At 50.5% G+C, this 18,975-nt stretch overlaps 1 protein-coding gene across 1 annotated transcript in view; it reads left to right on the top strand.

Annotated features, from left to right (window-relative positions):
- LOC146799825 (uncharacterized) overlaps nucleotides 1-18,752 on the top strand; it is a 108,662-nt gene extending 89,910 nt beyond the window's left edge. The window contains exon 2 of the mRNA XM_085624018.1: nucleotides 16,746-18,752. Coding sequence (XP_085480144.1) covers nucleotides 16,909-18,378 — 1,470 coding nt within the window. The 5' untranslated portion in view covers nucleotides 16,746-16,908 and the 3' untranslated portion in view covers nucleotides 18,379-18,752. The remainder of the gene's footprint in view (nucleotides 1-16,745) is intronic.
- Nucleotides 18,753-18,975: the final 223 nt, after the last annotated feature.

The following is an 18,975-nucleotide window of genomic DNA, read 5'->3' as shown; positions in this document are numbered from 1 at the left end:
GCAGTGACGGTTTTGGCCTATACTGGCAGGGCAGGTGGTGTGCTGAGAAGTGGCCTCCGCAATGGAGGGACGGGGGGAGGAGCAAAGCCTTTTTGGAGCTGTTTCCAGTACTGGTGGCACTGACACTGTGGGGTGAAGAGCTGGCACATAAGAAGGTTTTGTTCCGAATTGACAACATGGCAGTGGTAGAGATTATCAATAGGCAGTCGGAGAGAGATGAACAGATTCTGAAGTTGCTGCGGGTTTTTGTGCTAGGCTGCCTTAGATATGACATTGTTTTCAGGGCATTGCACATCCCTGGTGTGGACAATGACATTGCCGATGCTTTGTCTCGTTCGCAGTGGGAGAGATTCCATGGGCTGGCCAAGGAGGCGGACAGGACACCGACCACAATGCCAGAGTGTCTTTGGTATGTAGGCAATGTAGGGTTATACAATTGGTGGTAGGTTCTTTGTCAGCCGATACTCGAGCGGCATATGCGCTGGCTTGGAGGGACTTCTTAGCATCAGGGGCCTGTAGGCAGGAGGAGTTATGGAGGCGGTCGGAGGATGTGATCCAATTTATCTTAGACCTCATTGAGAAGGGTCTTTCCAGAGTCACCATCGCCGGGAAATTGGCGGGCATTTCTTTCATGGGGAAACTCCCGTGGGGGAAGTAGGGAGGAGGATGTTGGAGGATTGGGCTAAGGAGCAGGGAGGGAAGCGTTTTTCTCATAGCCCCCTGTCATGGCAGACTTTGGCGCGTTTGTTGGAAGTGTTACCGGTCGTTTGTAGGGATGGATTTGAGGCATGTTTGTTTTCTACCCTTATGGTGTGGATGTTTTTGGGGGCTTTTAGAGTCTCTGAGCTCTTAGGTACCAAGTTGAAAAAGGGGGTGCCAGTTGGCATGAGGTATTTTTCTCGGAGAGGAGGATTCATATATGGCTGGCCAGCTCAAAAACAGATCAGAGAAGCCTAGGGAAAAGAGTTTGGCTAGAGGCTGCTTCCCCTGTCTCTACCTGCCCGCTGCATTGGGCCCAGCGTTGGAGGTTTTTGTCTGGAGGTGAGGTGGGCGAGTTGGTATTCCGACACGTCAATGGGGCCCGGGTATCGGAGTATCAGTTGCGCATGGTGTTGCGCAAGACTTTGCTGAGTATTGGGTTGGACGGGGCACAGTGTGGGACTCATTCTTTCAAGATCGGGGCGGCAACGGAAGCATACAACCGGGGCTGGTCTAGGTGGGATATAATGTGGCTGGGGCGCTGGTCATCAAACTGTTTCCAACGCTACGTGAGAAGGAATGCGGAGGAGGCACATGCGTCATCCTCCTTGTCATCAGGCTCATATTATCTTTCTCGTTACAGGCTCAGTAGCTGGTCCCCGCTCGACGGAATTGACCATCTGGATAGTTGGGCATTCATTCATCAAATGGGCACAGGTCCAGGTGTGCCGTTGTTATTTTGAGGCAATGTTGGGTTTCAATGAACGTTTGTTTAAAATTGTGTAGAAGGGAAAGGGGGGGGGAGCTTTGGAGGGAATTAATACCCTCTCTGAATAAGTGGATAGTTGGGGGCCAATGCCCGGATGTTTTGGTAATTCATTTGGGCGAGAATGATCGTTCTGGGGTTGAGGGAGTAGTGTTGTTGAGGGCAATGAAGAGGGACTTGTCACTATTGAAGGAGCAGTGGTCCGGCTGCCAGGTTTTGTGGACAGAGCTGGTGCCGCACAGAATTTTCAGGGGGGCCCTGAACCCTAGGGCTATTGACAGGGCGCGTAAGAGGGTAAATCTAGAGATTTCCAGATTTTGTAGGAGTTTAGGTTTTGGGAGAGTGACACACAAAGACATTCGCTTTGAGGCAGTGGAGTTTTTCAGGGATGATGGGGTCCACTTATCCAGAATTGGTATGGACCTTTATTTCCTGCAGATTAGAGAAGTTTTGTCTAGGTGGTTGAATGTACAGGAGCATTCCGTGGAGGTCTAAAACATTTCTGACAGACTGTGGGGGGGCAGAAAGGGGGGGTGGTCTTCTCCCCCCCCCTGCTTTCTGGGTGGCGTGGGTTATTGGAAGTTTGCCAGGGTTGGCAGAGTTTTGAACTTGGGTCATCGACAGGGAAAGGGTAGGTAGGTTAATTGTTGGGGTGGTTGCACAGGTTGGGTCATCGACAGTTGTAAAGGGATAGGCAGGGGAGGCTGTGTAACAGATGGTTTGAATTCATAGGCTTATACGTTGATGCATTGATTCGTATTGTTTGTAATTTTGTAATGTAGTAATGTACGGGTGGGGGCGGGTTCAAGAAAAATTTAGGGGCGGGGGGACGGGGTTAGGTAAGCGGTTTGATTAGTGAGGTTTCGTTTTGTAAGGCGTTGGCCGAGGTTTTAGAACCGTTATGTGCACCTGTTTCAATAAAGCGGCCTTTTACACACAAAAGCTGGTTGTGGTCTGCCTCCCCCCACCCCCCCTCCCAAGATGCAGTGTTTGTGAATGTGCAGCACCTCCCCCTGCCCCCCCACCCAAAAAAAGAAACGTGCAGGTGGTATCTGAGCATTTTCATGCCAGGTACCCCTTTGCACTCAGTCGGTCACAATGACGCGGTCTATGATGGCGAAAGGGCAGGTCTTGTGACGTTTAATTACGATACCGTTTTTAATTGCACTTTCTCTGAAGTTCACCTTCTCACTCAGGCCCTGGCACCGAAGGTGGGCCAGGGTTCTACTGCTTGAAACGTTCACTCCTGTGAACAGAACTCAGGGGTCGCGCCTCCATAGTCCGTTTTCTCACACACAGGATCCCCTTTCCTCGCTGCTTCCGGTTTGTTTTCGCTAATGTCCTTTTGTGTCACTTCCAACTCTTTCACAGTTCCTTGGTTCTCCTTCTTAGTTTCTCTCAATGTAGTCCCACTTACCACCTTTCTGTGTCACCTGTTGTCTCCGATGCTGTCCACTGATCACACTCTCCGGGGTCACCCCAGGTCCCCGGTCACACTTCCACCCAGCCCTGGGTCTCTCTTTTATAGCACGTTGCATACTGGGACTTGTAGGTCGTACAGTGGTTAAAACTACCAATCCCAGAATGCAAAGAGCTGGGCGCCACTGTTGTGAATGTCAAACTCTAACTCTGGTCATTCTCCCTATGAAGTAGCAACAGTTGGAAACAAAAGCTGGCAAGCCAAGAAGGAACACTGGCAGGGCTTTCTGAGAGCCGGGCTCTCGCCTCAAATGGGGAAGAGAGACCGCAACTTCCGGAGGGGTGTGGGAGGGGGGGCACAGAGGGTGCTGAGGGTGGGAGGGGGCCAGTTTGGTTTTAAGTGTGACTATGAGACAGGCTTGGCCATCGTTGCCAGACTCGCGTTTTCAAAAACTCAAAATAAAAATGCGTACTTCGATATACAAATTGGCTTTCAGTCTGGAATCTTCTTCTATTGGTCTGTTCAAGTGTCACTCACATTTAGTTTCCTCCCACGACAGCCGACAGTAGGCCAGTGGGGCCGCCCACTTGAGGCTGTGGCTCTCTCTCTTGGTGTGTCTGTCTCGAGCAATGTGTCCTAAACTGAGGGTCACGACCCGCTGGTGGGTCCCAAACTCACTTTTGGTGGATTGTAAAAGTCAGAGCAATAAGTAAAGATGCCTTTAAATTCAAAGTTTAACTTGTCACATTTGCCAGTGATTCAAAGACAGAGGCTGCTTTATTCTTTTAACATGGGGATTGGTGTTTACTTCTCATTCTCTGTTTCCAAAGTGAGAGGAGTCTTTAAAGGGAATTACGTGACAATGCGGGATGTTATTGGTTACAAAACACAACAAAATGTAAATACAGCTAAATTAACTGCGTGCATCCAGCAGTTAGGAATCCATAATTATTTTATAATTCTTGAATGTGATAGATTTTAATATGATCCACGTGAATCAAGACACTTACTTACTGAAGCACAAATTATAAATCTTCACAGAACCCGGATTTACACACATTATGATTTGTGTACTATATGGTTTTATCTGTAAATGTTTATGTCTGTGCAAATTTAATGGCCCTTTGAATGGAAAATGTGCTTTCTACAAATGCCAGTGCGCTGCCACACAATGCTTTAGTTACATTAAAAAAATCGCCCGCCTCATGCGCACTAAAGGCAGGAGGGTCACGAAAGTTTGTTCTAAAAGTAGTTGTGGATCTAAAACATTTAGAAGCCTCCGTCTAGAAGGTTCTTAACTCAGTGCCAGGACTGCTTTCATTTTTGCATAATGTGTCAATATTCACGCACTTTAAAAAAAAATATGCAGACCACCTTTAAATGGCAATATTTTTGCTTTTTATAAATGTAAGAATTTTTAATTTCATTGCATATGTATGTAAAGAAAACAAGTAAATAAAAAAGTGTAGGTCTGCCGAGGCCCGACCTACTGGCTTAGCCAACAGGTGTTTCAATTGGGACAGAAAGAATGAACCACGTGTGCTTCCCGCCCTCGTGGGTCCTTCGCCCCTGCGAGTTTCCCCCCACCCCCACCCCATAGTTCCTCTGCCCCTGCTTGGCTGTGAAATTCCTGGGATGAATATTTTTCTGCCATGTAACAAAAACATTAAATTATATACGGGTAAAATGTGAACAGTGGTTGTTTTTCCACTGAGAGCCTCTTTGATATCATTGACAACTCAAGCTTCACTCTCATCTGTTTACAGCCATCTCCACTCTCATCTATTTGTTTACAGCCATCTCCACTCTCCTCTGTTTACAGCCACCTACACTCTTGTCTGTCTGTTTACAGCCATCTCCATTCTTGTATGTTTACAGCCATCCCCACTCTCATCTGTTTATTTACAGACATCTCCACTCTCTTCTGTTTGTTTACACCCATCTCCACTCTCTTCTGTTTGTTTACAGCCATCTCCACTCTTGTATGTTTACAGCCATCCCCACTCTCATCTGTTTATTTACAGCCATCTCCACTCCTGTCTGTTTGTTTACAGCCATCTCCACTCTCCTCTGTTGACAGCCATCCCCACTCTTGTCTGTTTGTTTACAACCATCTCCACTCTCGTCTTTGTTTACAGCCATCTCCACTCTTGACCAGGTTACTTACCAGTAATCTTCAGTACTCCGAGTATAGTCTTCCTCGCCACATGAGTAACAAAGTGAGCTTCAGCTCCACACCAGAACCCTCCAAAGCAAAAGTTAGCCTCCCATGCCTCCCATCCCCACCCAACATGGCCGACCCCTATCACCCTTGACCTCTATAAGAGGAGGGCCGTCCCAACCCTCAGCCTAAGAACTACCAAGCATAAACACGGAGCCGATAGCAACACAGGGAGGGACGGGAACTCATGTGGCGTGATAGACTATACTCGGAATAATGAAGATTACCGGTGAGTAACTAGGCCCTTGTTCTACACGCGAATAGCTGATCCTCTCCATGTTTTCCTTTGCATTCTGGTACTTGTAGTCCCGATTTCGTAATTCAATAAACAGGACTACAAGTCCCAGAATCCACAGCGAGAGCCTGGAGCGGAGGAGTCACTTACACATGGAGCCGGGATACTTGAGAGAGCCTGGAAGGCATGTTTCACAGCCCTTCCAGCTGCTCCTGGACTGCTGTAATCCGAATTTCTGTTGGACACAGATGAGCGCGCATGAGATCATGTCTTGGAACGGGACCAGAGGAGGAGTGTTTCCCAATCCACCGTTTCATGTGTGCGCTAAACAAATCACTAAACTAAACCAGAACCAGCCCATGTATAGAGTAAAGCGCTCCCAGATGCAGCTCATGCGAGGATAGCGCCCCAGAGGAGCCGGCTTGTCTCTGTACCTCACCCTGGAGCAGGCTGCTGTCCGGAGGGGTCACCCCAGGACAGCAGATGGGCCCTGGGTGGACTGCTGCTATGGATACCGCTGGGGGGAAATATGAAATGCATCCTGACAACTGATACAGCACAAAAACTGCAACTGATGCCCCCTGGGCCGCCGTACAGCACGCGCCTGGTATGGGATACAGGCCTGGCGCCCTCCTGGCCCTGGTGGGAGGGGGGACTGGTGCTCTCCTGGCCCTGGTGGGAGGGGGTACTGGTGCCCTCCTGGCCCTGATGGAGGGGAAGGGGTGGTGCCCTCCTGGCCCTGGTGGGGAGGGGGATTAGTGCCCTCCTGGCCCTGATAAGGGGGGAACTGGTTTCCTGCTTGCCCTGGTTGGGGGGGACTTGTGCCCTCTTGGCCCTGGTGGTGAGAAGGGGGGACTGGTGCCCTCCTGGCCCTGGTGGGGAGGGGGACCGGTGCCCTCCTGGCCTTGGTGGGGAGAGGGGGAACTGGTGCCCTCCTGGCCCTGGTGAGGGAGGGACTGGTGCCCTCCTGGCCCTGGTGAGGGGGGGACTGGTGCCCTCCTGGCCCTGGTGGAGGTGTGGGGGGTGCCCTACAGGCCCTGGTGGGGAGCGGGGCAGGGGGGATGGCTGGTGCCCTCCTAGCCCTGGTGGGGATGGGGGGACTGGTGCCCTCCTGGCCCTGGTGGGGGGTGGGGTAGTGTCCTCTTGGCTCTGGTGGGTAGGGGGGGCTGGTGCCCTCCTGTCCTGGTGGGGAGGGGGAGGGCTGGTGTCCTCCTGACCCTGGTAGGAGGGGGGACTGGTGCCCTCCTGGGCCTGGTGGGGAGGTGGTGGTGCCCTCCTGGCCCTGGTGGGGAGGGTGGGGATGGTGCCCTCCTGGCTCTGGTGGGGAGGGTTGGTGCCCTCCTGGCCCTGGTGGAAGGAGGAACTGGTGTCCTCCTACCCTGGTGGTAAGGGAGGGGTGGTGCCCTCCTGGCCCTGGTGGGAGGGTAGGGCTGGTGCCCTCCTGGCCCTGGTGGGGGGGTACTGGTGCGCTCTTGGCTGTGGGGAGAGGAGGGCATTTGGTGGAGGGGGCAAGAAGGGGAGGTGCGGCCTAATGCCCTCCTACCCCCCTGGCTGTGGTGGAGAGGGGATTGTGGGGGTACCGATTGGGAAGGAGATAGGCGACCACGTGCGCTCCTTGTTCCAAAGCAAGCCACACAGGAGATAGTAGGGATCGACAGGATGGCAGGGGTGACTCTGTTCACTGCTGCCCCGGCTGTAAACAGGATGGCATGTGCTATTTCCACATTTGGGGAGAATGTTGGAACACCCCTCTCTTGGGAAGAATGTTGGTACATTCTTCTCTTGGGGAGCATGTTAGTATGCCTCTCTCTTGGGGAGAAGGTTAGTACATCCTTCTCTTTCTGAGAATGTTGATACATCCCTCTCTTGGGGAAAATGTTGGTACACCCCTCTCTTGGGGAGAACGTTGATACATCCCTCTCTTAGGGATAATGATGGTACACCCCTTTCTTTTGGAGAATGCAGGTACATCACTGTCTTGGGGAGAATGTTGGTACATTCTTCTCTTTCAGAGGATGTTAATACATCCCTCTCTTGGGGAGAATGTTGGTACACCCCTCTCTTTGGGAGAATGTTGGTACACCCCTCTCTTGGGGAGAATGTTGGTACACCCCTCTCTTGGGAGAACGTTGATACATCCCTCTTGTTGGGAGAATATTGGTACACCCCTCTCTTGGGGAGTACATTGATGCATCCCTCTCTTGGGTTGAATGTTGGTACGCCCCTCTCTTGGGGAGAATGTTGGTACATCCCTCTCTGGGGAGCATGTTGGTATGCCCCTCTTTTGGGGAGAATGTTGATACATCCCTCGCTTGGGGAGAATGTTGGTACATCCCTCTCTTGGGGAGAATGATGGTACACCCCTCTCTTTCGGAGAATGTTGGTACATCCTTGTCTTTCATAGAATGTCTGTACACCCCTCTCTTTGGAAGAACGTTGATACATCCCTCTCTTGGGGAGAATGTCGGTACATCCCTCTCTTGGGGAGAATGTTGATACATCCCTCTCTTGGGGAGAATGTTGGTACGCCCCTCTCTTGGGGAGAATATTGGTACCCCCTCACTTTTGCAGAATGTTGGTACATTCCTCTCTTGGGGAGAATGTTGGTACACCCCACTCTTGGAAAGAATGTCAGTGCACTCCTCTCTTGGGGAGATGTTGGTACACCCCTCTCTTGGGAGAACGTTGATACATCCCTCTTGTTGGGAGAATATTGGTACACCCCTCTCTTGGGGAGTACATTGATGCATCCCTCTCTTGGGTTGAATGTTGGTACGCCCCTCTCTTGGGGAGAATGTTGGTACATCCCTCTCTGGGGAGCATGTTGGTATGCCCCTCTTTTGGGGAGAATGTTGATACATCCCTCGCTTGGGGAGAATGTTGGTACATCCCTCTCTTGGGGAGAATGATGGTACACCCCTCTCTTTCGGAGAATGTTGGCACATCCTTGTCTTTCATAGAATGTCTGTACACCCCTCTCTTTGGAAGAACGTTGATACATCCCTCTCTTGGGGAGAATGTCGGTACATCCCTCTCTTGGGGAGAATGTTGATACATCCCTCTCTTGGGGAGAATGTTGGTACGCCCCTCTCTTGGGGAGAATATTGGTACCCCCTCACTTTTGCAGAATGTTGGTACATTCCTCTCTTGGGGAGAATGTTGGTACACCCCACTCTTGGAAAGAATGTCAGTGCACTCCTCTCTTGGGGAGATGTTGGTACACCCCTCTCTTGGGGAGAATGTTGGTACACCCCTCTCTTTGGGAGAATGTTGATACATCCCTCTCTTTGGGAGAATGTTGGCACACCCCTCTCTTTGGGAGAATTTTGGTACATCCCTCTTGGGGAGAATGTTGGTACACCACTCTCTTGGGGAAAATGTCGGTACACCCCTCTCTTGGGGAGAATGTTGATACATCCTTCTCTTTCGGAGAATGTTGGCACATCCCTCTCTTGGGCAGAATGTTGGTACACCCCTCTCTGTGTGAGAATGTTGATACATCCCTCTCTTGAGAAGAATGTTGGTATATCCCTCTCTTGAGCAGAATGTTGGTACATCTCTCTCTTGGGGAAAATGTCGGTACACCCCTCTCTTGGGGAAAATGTTGATACATCCTTCTCTTTCGGAAAATGTTGGCACATCCCTCTCTTGGGGAGAATGATGGTAAACCCCTCTCTGTGGGAGAACGTTGATACATCCCTCTCTTGGGAGAATGTTGGTACGCCCCTCTCTTGGGGAACATATTGATAAATCCCTCTCTTGGGGAGAATGTTGGTATATAACTCTCTTGGGGAGAATGTTGGTACGCTCCTCTCTTGGGAAGAATGTCGATAGACCCCTCTCTTGGGGAGATGTTGGTACACTCCTCTCTTAGGGAGAATGTTGGTACACCCCTCTCTATCGTAAAATGTTGGTACACCTTCTCTTGGGGAGAATGTTGGTACACCCCTCTCTTGAGGAGAATGTTGGTACATCCCTCTCTTGGGAGAATGTTGGTACGCCCCTCTCTTGGGGAACATATTGATAAATCCCTCTCTTGGGGAGAATGTTGGTATATAACTCTCTTGGGGAGAATGTTGGTACGCTCCTCTCTTGGGAAGAATGTCGATAGACCCCTCTCTTGGGGAGATGTTGGTACACTCCTCTCTTAGGGAGAATGTTGGTACACCCCTCTCTATCGTAAAATGTTGGTACACCTTCTTTTGGGGAGAATGTTGGTACACCCCTCTCTTGAGGAGAATGTTGGTACATTCCTCTCTTGTGGAGAATGTTGGTACACCCATCTCTTGGGAAGAAGGTACACTCCTCTCTTGGGGAGAATGTTGTTACACCCCTCTCTTGGGAAGATGTCGGTACACCCCTCTCTTGGGGAGATGTTGGTACACCCCTCTCTTGGGGAGAATGTTGGTACACCCCTCTCAGAGAGTGTTGGAACACCCCTCTTGATCGTAGAATGTTGGTACACCTCTCTCTTGGGGAGAATGTTGGTACACCCCTCTCTTGTGGAGAATGTTGGCACACCCCTCTCTTTTAGGGAGAATGTTGGTACATCCCTCGCTTGGGAAGAAGGTACACTCCTCTCTTGGGGAGAAGGTGGTACACCCCTCTCTTGGGGAGAATGTTGGTACACCCCTCTCTTGGGGAGTTGTCAGTACACCCCTCTCTTGGGGAGATGTTGGTACAGCCCTCTCTTGGAAAAAATGTTGGTACACCCCTCTCTTTCAGAGAGTGTTGGTACACCCCTCTCTTGGGGAGAATGTTGGGACGCCCCTCTCTTGGGGAGAATGTTGGTACACCCCTCTCTTGGGGAGAATGTTGGTACACCCCTCTCTATCGGAGAATGTTGGAACACACCTCTCTTGGGGAGAATGTTGGTACACCCCTCTCTTTTGGAGAATGTTGGTACACCCCTCTCTTGGGGAGAATGTTGGTACACCCCTCTCTTTTGGAGAATGTTGGTACACCCCTCTCTTGGGGAGAATGTTGGTACACCCCTCTCTATCGGAGAATGTTGGTACATCCCTCTCTTGGGAAGAAGGTACACTCCTCTCTTGGGGAGAAGGTTGGTACACCCCTCTCTTGGGGAGAATGTTGGTACACCCCTCTCTTGGGGAGTTGTCGGTACACCCCTCTCTTGGGGAGATGTTGGTACAGCCCTCTCTTGGGGAAAATGTTGGTACACCCCTCTCTTTCAGAGAGTGTTGGTACACCCCTCTCTTGGGGAGAATGTTGGTACGCCCCTCTCTTGGGGAGAATGTTGGTACACCCCTCTCTTGGGGAGAATGTTGGTACACCCCTCTCTATCGGAGAATGTTGGAACACACCTCTCTTGGGAGAATGTTGGTACACCCCTCTCTATCGGAGAATGTTGGTACACCCCTATCTTGGGGAGGTTGTTGGTCCACCCCTCTCTTTTGGAGAATGTTGGTACACCCCTCTCTTGGGGAGAATGTTGGTACACCCCTCTCTTGGGGAGAATGTTGGTACACCCCTCTCTATCGGAGAATGTTGTTACACCCCTCTTTTGGGGAGAATGTTGGTACACCCCTCTCTTAGTTAGAATGCTAGCATTCACAAGACAATCTACCATGCTTTGCATTGTGTCTGATAGCTTCATGTGTATTTATTTGGAAGGGCGTCTCCATTCTTTTCTTTCACAAGCTGTAGACGTTCGACCTCTGCTGAGGACTGATACCTGCTAAACTGCCCCTGGCCCGTGTGATGGGCTCCAAAGCAGAGTTGATTTCTGCCCCAGTGTAGCTCCTGGTGAAGTGAGATTCACCAGACGGGTGTCAGGCCACCACATTATTCTACGGATACAGAGGTGCTCAGTTATAACCTTAAGCGCAGTACGACAGCCAAATCTACTCTCAGTAAAAAGCCTCTGGTGACTTTGACTCCATTTATTTCTGGCTGAGTTGGTTCTATGGAATCTATGAATTTGGGCAAAGTCAGGAAATGCCACCAATGCCTGGTTGCGCCCCCAGAAGAACCTTGTTATATTGCCCCATAGGACCCCTGAACATTATGAGAATACCGGGCAGGCGCATTGGGTAATCTGCTGCGAGCTCAGGACGGAAGGATTCCAAGGCTGTGCCGTCCAGAGTGGTGCCAGCAGAACTACCCTCAACAGCTGCCTGCACACCTGTTCCACACACCTGGGCATCATGATGAAAGATGGAGAGCATAGTGACTGAGACTGGACCAATTGCAAAGAAAAGCATCTGTTGATAAAGCTTTAGATCCAGCATCCAACTGAAATATCTCCGACCCGAAGCCATTAGTCTGGAGGCAAACAGGTCAACGTAGACCCCAACCATGCTTGGAGTATTGAACATCTGCCCACTCAGACACCCGTCGCTGGTACTGGAGAGGCTTCTCGAATACCAGTCTGCTACCAAACTGAATGGCCCTGGAAGACATTCTTCTTTTAGAGATAACACCTGGCTGTGAAAAAACTCCTAGGGTGCCACGGCCAGCTCTGATAGAGGTCTGGGCCTTGCACCCTCCAATCCGTTTAGACAGCTGACTGCTCTCAGATTGTCCATATGTAGGTTGACTGAACACTTTACCGTGCCTTTTAACAGACTCTGAACTACAAAAGAGCCTGCAAGAAGCTCTGAACAATTGTACCGACTGACAACTCCCGCCTGGACCATATTCCTCCAGCCGAGAAGGTGCCCCACTTGGCTCATCAACCCCGGAGACTTGCATCTGATTCTAATAGCAGATCTAGGGAAAGGTTGGAAGAAGGTGGGAAGGATCCATGTGCCTAGATGTCATTGCCATAAGTTTATTTCCTCTTTTGCCTCCATGTCTAAGAGAACCATCTCTGAGAATTCTATACCCCTCTGTAAATGTCTGATCTTTAGCTGCTGGACAGCCCTGTAACAAAGGTGCCCTGGACAGATCAGTGACACAAAAGGGCGGCGGGAGTCCAAGGGAAGCTTAGAGACCAGTGGTCACTGCACCGCCAGTTGGTTTTCGCTGACACGGCGGCATGTGCCGGTTGGAGCCATTCTTCCGGATAGCATGACGCGACCATTGCGCATTGCCGCTCTCTCAATAGATTTGTATGCACCATCATGATTGGGAGACGCAGCCCCTGATGGGGGTATATTATATCCAGGTGATTCTGAATGACAATGCTCCAGACATGTTGTCTCATATATAGAGGTGCGTTTTGTGACAATTTAACTAACCAAGCAAACCATTACCTTGCATTAGGATTACATCTTCAGACAAGGCGTATTGCCCATAACACACTATGAACGCATCCCACTACTAAAAGTATACTAATTGGCACTTCTGTGCCCTGTTTGATACTGTGAACAGTTTTCTCTAATTTGCATGCACGATGGGAGTTGTGTCTGACTTAATATTGCTATATTGTTCTGACACTTTTAAACATCCTTATTTCAGAGCGGTGCCTCTTCCCTGAGCTGTTGCCAGGCTGAGGTGACGCCTCTTATCCGTAAACAATGGGTAAGACAATGTTTGACCTTTCCTTAATAATTTCACTATGGCAGCAGGCCAGTGATGAGGAAATTGACTCACACGCTCTACAAATGTTCTTATACATGCATTTGATTTCTCCTGTTGCTTCTGTTTCCTACAGGTAAAACCAGCAAATCGAGTTGACCAAAAGTGGGATTACTGGTTTTGTATTTATTACCTGTCACTTTCTCACTTAGTTCATCGCAGTAGCACTTTGTTTATAGGTCATGATGAAGGCCGTGACACCTTTGTGGGTCGATTAGGCCGAAACATGTAGACCTGGCTCATCTGTCACATGCAGTTACAATCTTTCCCATACTGCAGGTGCACTGTTTTTAACCCAGACACTAGGAACGAGCCAATAAAGTTTTTTTCGCTCCTAGTAGTTAGTTTTAGCATCACTTACCTCACGTTTTGAAATTTATTTTGAATGCACTGCGCCCATTACCCAACCAGTTTAGTGCTTCACATCTCTAGGATTTAATCTCCATCCTATCTCACTCCTCCCCTACCTGGCCAAAGTAGCAGAAAAGGTGGCAAATCTTCAACTTATGGCATTTGTGGAGAAAGCCAACCTGCTCCATCCAACTCAGTTTGGCTTTCGTGCACGCCACTCCACGGAGTCTGCGCTGCTCATGGCCACTGAGACCATCAGGCAAGGGGTAGATGAGGGGCATACTATGGCCCTCATTCTACTTGACCTAAGTGCAGCCTTTGACACTGTAGCACATTTCACATTGCTACAGTGTCTCAACAAAGGTGGAGTCACTGGGTCAGCGCTGAGGTGGATCCAATCTTTCCTGACCGATAGGGGTTTTCAGGTCAGACAGGGAGAACACTACTCTCGTGTGTTCAATCTTGATCAAGCGGTTCCCCAGGGCTCCGCCCTGAGCCCCACCCTGTTTAACCTATATGCCTCCCCTGTGGCCACCATTGTGGAAAGTCATGGCATCCAACTAGTGTCATATGCCGATGACACACAGCTGGTCATCTCGCTGTCACGGGCACCTGATGTTGCGGCATCCAGCTTCAGTGCTTGCATGCAGGAGCTTGCATCCTGGATGTCTAACAACTGCCTGAAGCTGAATGGGTCCAAAACTGAAGTGCTCGTGGTGGGAGGTGGTCCGAACGTGTGGTCCTCGGCATGGTGGCCAGCATGCCTGGGCTCCACTCCAGTGCCTTGTCAACAGGCCAGAAATCTTGGGGTGATGTTTGACTCCGACCTGTCATTTGCTCCCCAGATTAATCGGGTTGTCGGAATGTGCTTCGGTATACTCAAGAGTCTAAGGAAGATCCTGGACCTACTTCCAGTTAGTGCCAGGCAGACTCTGGTGCATGCCTTGGTCACATCTAGACTCGATTACTCTAACCTCCTCTATCTGGGAATAACAGCTAGAAGCCTCAATCGTCTCCAGGTACTTCAAAATGCCACAGCCCGGCTGGTGCTGAGGCTTCCTAGGAGAACGGCCTCTAAAGCTGCTTTGAAGTCCTTACACTGGCTTCCGATCAGAGTAAGGATTACCTTCAAAGCACTATGCATGTGTCACCGCATTATCGGGGGCAGGGCGCCCGTTCCCCTACACAGCCTCATCACCCCCTACAGACTGGAACGGATGCTCAGATCCTCTGGCACCGGACTGGTAGTCGTCGCCAAAATTCATAAAGCTCGAATGGGGGGCAGATCTTTCAGGCTTCTTGCAGCCAAGAGCTGGAATATGCTTCCGATGGAGCTGTGCCTCGAACCTTCTGAGGCCAAGTTCCGCAGAGCTCTAAAAACTCACCTTTTTGCTCAGTACTGATGTAACCTCCCTGTTCTGGCCACTTCTTACTTCTCACTCAGCGCGGGGACACGCCGGGGCGCGTAACCATGCGCTTTACAAAATTCCATAATAAAATAATAATAATTTAATATATCCTTCTCAGAGTAGGAATTTAAAACTTCCCTGAGCTCCTCCCTCACAGTGTCTCCTATCCGACAAGAGGAGAAACCCGGGTGATGAAGCATGCCACCTTGGTGGGTGATGGGATTTCGTCCTAATTTAAGGACTCCCCCACTAGTAACAGGGTATCATCGCTTTTGTCTCTCTTAGCGCTATTCTGGCACTTTAGACCCGAGGATTTCGTGTGTTTTTTCAGCCCTGGAAAGAACTCCTGAATCAAGGGTGAAAAAAGGCTCACCAGCCTCACCAACTGTCGGAGTTAAACCTGCCGCTGAGACAATATCAGTTCAACTCTTTATTACCTTTATCTTTGCCTCTGGGAGTATCTTTGTCTGAGTCTAATAAGAGCACAAAACACTCCATCCTTTTTTACGGTTCCAAATCTGATTTCTCCACATTTACGATAAAACCTGTAGACTGGATTCATTTTATGGCCATCTGTACTTGCTTGAGCAAGAGATTCTTTTCCTGGTCTAGGAATATCATGTTATCCATTACCACCAACATCCTCAGCCCTGGGGACCATGGAGCTGCCACAACTGGTTTTATCAGCTTGGTAAAGGACCAAGGAGCAGAGGGAGAACAAATGGAAGAGATTTGATCCTGCACGCTTGCCGTAGCCGAAAGAACTGCAGATATATCCTGAGACCATGATACATCAGTGCATTCAAATCAACCCCAACACTGGCTACAGCCACCGTCTGAGGAACCAGGCCTCGAGGCTGTGGACCTCGAGAGGCAGAGTCTAAGAGGTAGGCTCTTTAAGCCCAAACAGCCCTTCCTCACTTGTTGAGCGAGCGTTAGGCATTTAAATAGAAGACTCTGGTTTCCGAAGCTGAAAAAACAAACTTGCACTTAGTGTAAGGAATTGACTCCCTCTAAACATGTGGCCCTCAAGGCAAACAATCAGTAAAACAAAGCAATGCTATAAACAGCTTCTTAACACATTTTAAATATTTATTAAACAAATTACAGTGTGCAAGCACTACAGAACACAGTACATAGGTGCAACACATACTTAACTCAGGCAGCAAGAAAAGAGGCATGTTGGTTGGACTGCCCCTATTTATAGAGGTTCGGTGTATTTTCTTGATGTTGGTACTTCCTGCCCAGGAGAGCAGGATCATGGGAAATGTAGTGCTTTGAAGGTGCCATTCAATAAAGGCCCTCTGTCTTCTCTCACAGACAGCATAGCCCACCTTCCCCACCCCACAGCATGTGTCAGCTACCCCGTCGACAGTGCCTCCTAACAGGTAGGTAGCCATCTCACTGGGGAGGGGATTGTTGAGCCCTGACAGCAAGACCAAAACTCTCACAAGGCCCTATGTTTTCCCTCACAGACAGCATGGAGTCAAATGACCCCCACATCCCGCACTTGGTAGCCAACTCTGCAACCCCCCATAAGTTGTAGGCAGTGCACATACAGCTAACACCATCGAGAGGCCACATGATTGACAGTGTCAGTGATGAAGTCACATGTAACTGCAAAGCAACATACAAGAACGCGATCACAAAGAGCCAATGTGCAAGTCCCATTACCTGAAAGCAGAAAGACTCGGGTCAACACTACACATGCACGGAAACTCTGTCCAACCTCACAGACCACAGGAGGTAAGTACAGAAGCAAAACACAAATCATGAAGTTGCGGCATCGTAGTCAGATACTCATAGAAAAGACACAAATGTCCAAGCATGACCTGAATCGCATGAGCAACAAGTTGGTACCAGAGGACATGTCCTTGGAAATACAATATCTATACATATGATTTTGTTTCTTAAAGCCATGACACATCGTTAATGATCAATGCATGTACCTCTACATCACGTTCGACTGCTGACAAACTGTGATGAATGCATAGTGATGCCAAGGTAAAAAGTAAGGTCATCTCAAATGAAATGTGCTAAACATGAACATCAAAGTTGTGCTGTGTACTGAACATGCTGACAATATAACCTCTCTTCAACAGATGACTCGCCAGCAACAGCAGGCGACGATGACATGGACAAGCCAAGCCGGTCTCCACCCCAGGAAGGTGAACCCTCAGATGCAGACTCCCTGGTCTTTTCGGATGAGGAGGACCGACCTGACCCTTCTGGCGTGCCCAGGACAGCACTGTCCCCACCACCACCATGACTCCTACAACAGCTGCAGCAACGACCTGTGTGGCAGCCACCTCCACCATCACCACCGCTGCCTCTAGCACTGTCCCCACCACCACCATGACTCCTACAACAGCTGCACTGCCAACGCAGACCCCTGCAGCAATGACCTGTGTGGCAGCCACCTCCACCATCACCAACGCTGCCTCCAGCACTGTCCCTACTACCACCACCACCACGACTCTCACAACAGCTGCACTGCCAATGCGGACTCCTGCAGCAATGACCTGTGTGGCAGCCACCTCCACCATCACCACCGCTGCCTCTAGCACTGTCCCCACCACCACCACGACTCCTACAACAGCTGCAGCAACGACCTGTGTGGCAGCCACCTCCACCATCACCACCGCTGCCTCTAGCACTGTCCCTACTACCACCACCACCACGACTCTCACAACAGCTGCACTGCCAATGCAGACTCCTGCAGCAATGACCTGTGTGGCAGCCACCTCCACCATCCCCACCGCTGCCTCTAGCACTGTCCCTACTACCACCACCACCACGACTCTCACAACAGCTGCACTGCCAATGCGGACTCCTGCAGCAATGACCTGTGTGGCAGCCACCTCCACCATCACCAACGCTGCCTCCAGCACTGTCCCTACTACCACCACCACCACGACTCCTACAACAGCTGCACTGCCAACGCAGACCCCTGCAGCAACGACCTGTGTGGCAGCCACCTCCACCATCACCAACGCTGCCTCTAGCACTGTCCCTACTACCACCACCACCACGACTCTCACAACAGCTGCACTGCCAACGCAGACCCCTGCAGCAATGACCTGTGTGGCAGCCACCTCCACCATCACCACCGCTGCCTCTAGCACTGTCCCTACTACCACCACCACCACGACTCTCACAACAGCTGCACTGCCAACGCAGACCCCTGCAGCAATGACCTGTGTGGCAGCCACCTCCACCATCCCCACCGCTGCCTCCAGCACTGTCCCTACTACCACCACCACCACGACTCCTACAACAGCTGCACTGCCAATGCGGACTCCTGCAGCAATGACCTGTGTGGCAGCCACCTCCACCATCACCAACGCTGCCACTAGCACTGTCCCTGTGCCAGCAGTTGCGAATACCACCAGGCAGACCGGGGATGCTGGTACCGGTGTGCAGTGGCAGCACCTGGCACTGCCACATGTCCGTGGCAGCAGAGCAGGTGTGAGGCCAACTGAGGGACAGCCACAGGAGGACAATGAGACTGAGGCCCTGGACACTGTGCTAACTGTCCTCGGTGCATGCCAGCAGAACCAGGGACAGATGGGGCAGGTCCTTGAAGAACTGCGGGAGCTCCGCCGGCTGCAGAGCTCCATGGACACTCGCTTGGGACATCATGTGGAGTACATGGGCCAGCTTGTGGGTGTCCTGAGGGACATGCTTGCGGCTCAAACACTGCCAACCCTCACTCCCCCACGGCCACCAGGATGATAGTCACAACACCTCAGCAGCGGCCACCGGGAGGGGTGAGTCACATCACAGCGAATCCTCAGACACCTCCGAGCATGCAGCAGATTCCCCCCAGGACAAACAGCATAGCGGGCATCCCAAAAAGACCCCGGGAGGATCACGTGGCACAGCACCGTGCCGTACCAGTTCTCGGAGTAAGCGCTGATGTCACCACTGTAACACCGAGCATTGACTTTGTTGTAAATACAAAACCACATTGCCACAAAGATGGGAGTGTTCGGTTGGACTTTGGAACTCTACCATTGTGTCTTCTACCCTAACTATCCGTGTACCATCACTTTCTACTTCACCCCTAACCTGTGACTCATTGCAAAATAAACTCAACTCACAACAGTATGCCTTGGTGTCAAGAGCATTCCCATCACAGTAAGTAGCATGTTGACTCACATTGCAATGTATCCGAATATGTAAAAGCGAAAATCCATTTAGAGAGTGAAGGAACCTGGAAAGACACAAGGATATACCAGTGCATTGATATATTATGGAATAACCGCAAACGCACACCACTAGGCAACACTGTACAATATGCATTACAGACAACACCGGCCAACACCATCA

Source organism: Triturus cristatus, chromosome 8 (assembly GCF_964204655.1).
Source record: "Triturus cristatus chromosome 8, aTriCri1.1, whole genome shotgun sequence".
In the NCBI taxonomy this organism is placed as follows: domain Eukaryota; kingdom Metazoa; phylum Chordata; class Amphibia; order Caudata; family Salamandridae; genus Triturus; species Triturus cristatus.
Note: the sequence above shows the minus strand (reverse complement) of the source record. Positions and strands in the feature narration are given on the sequence as shown.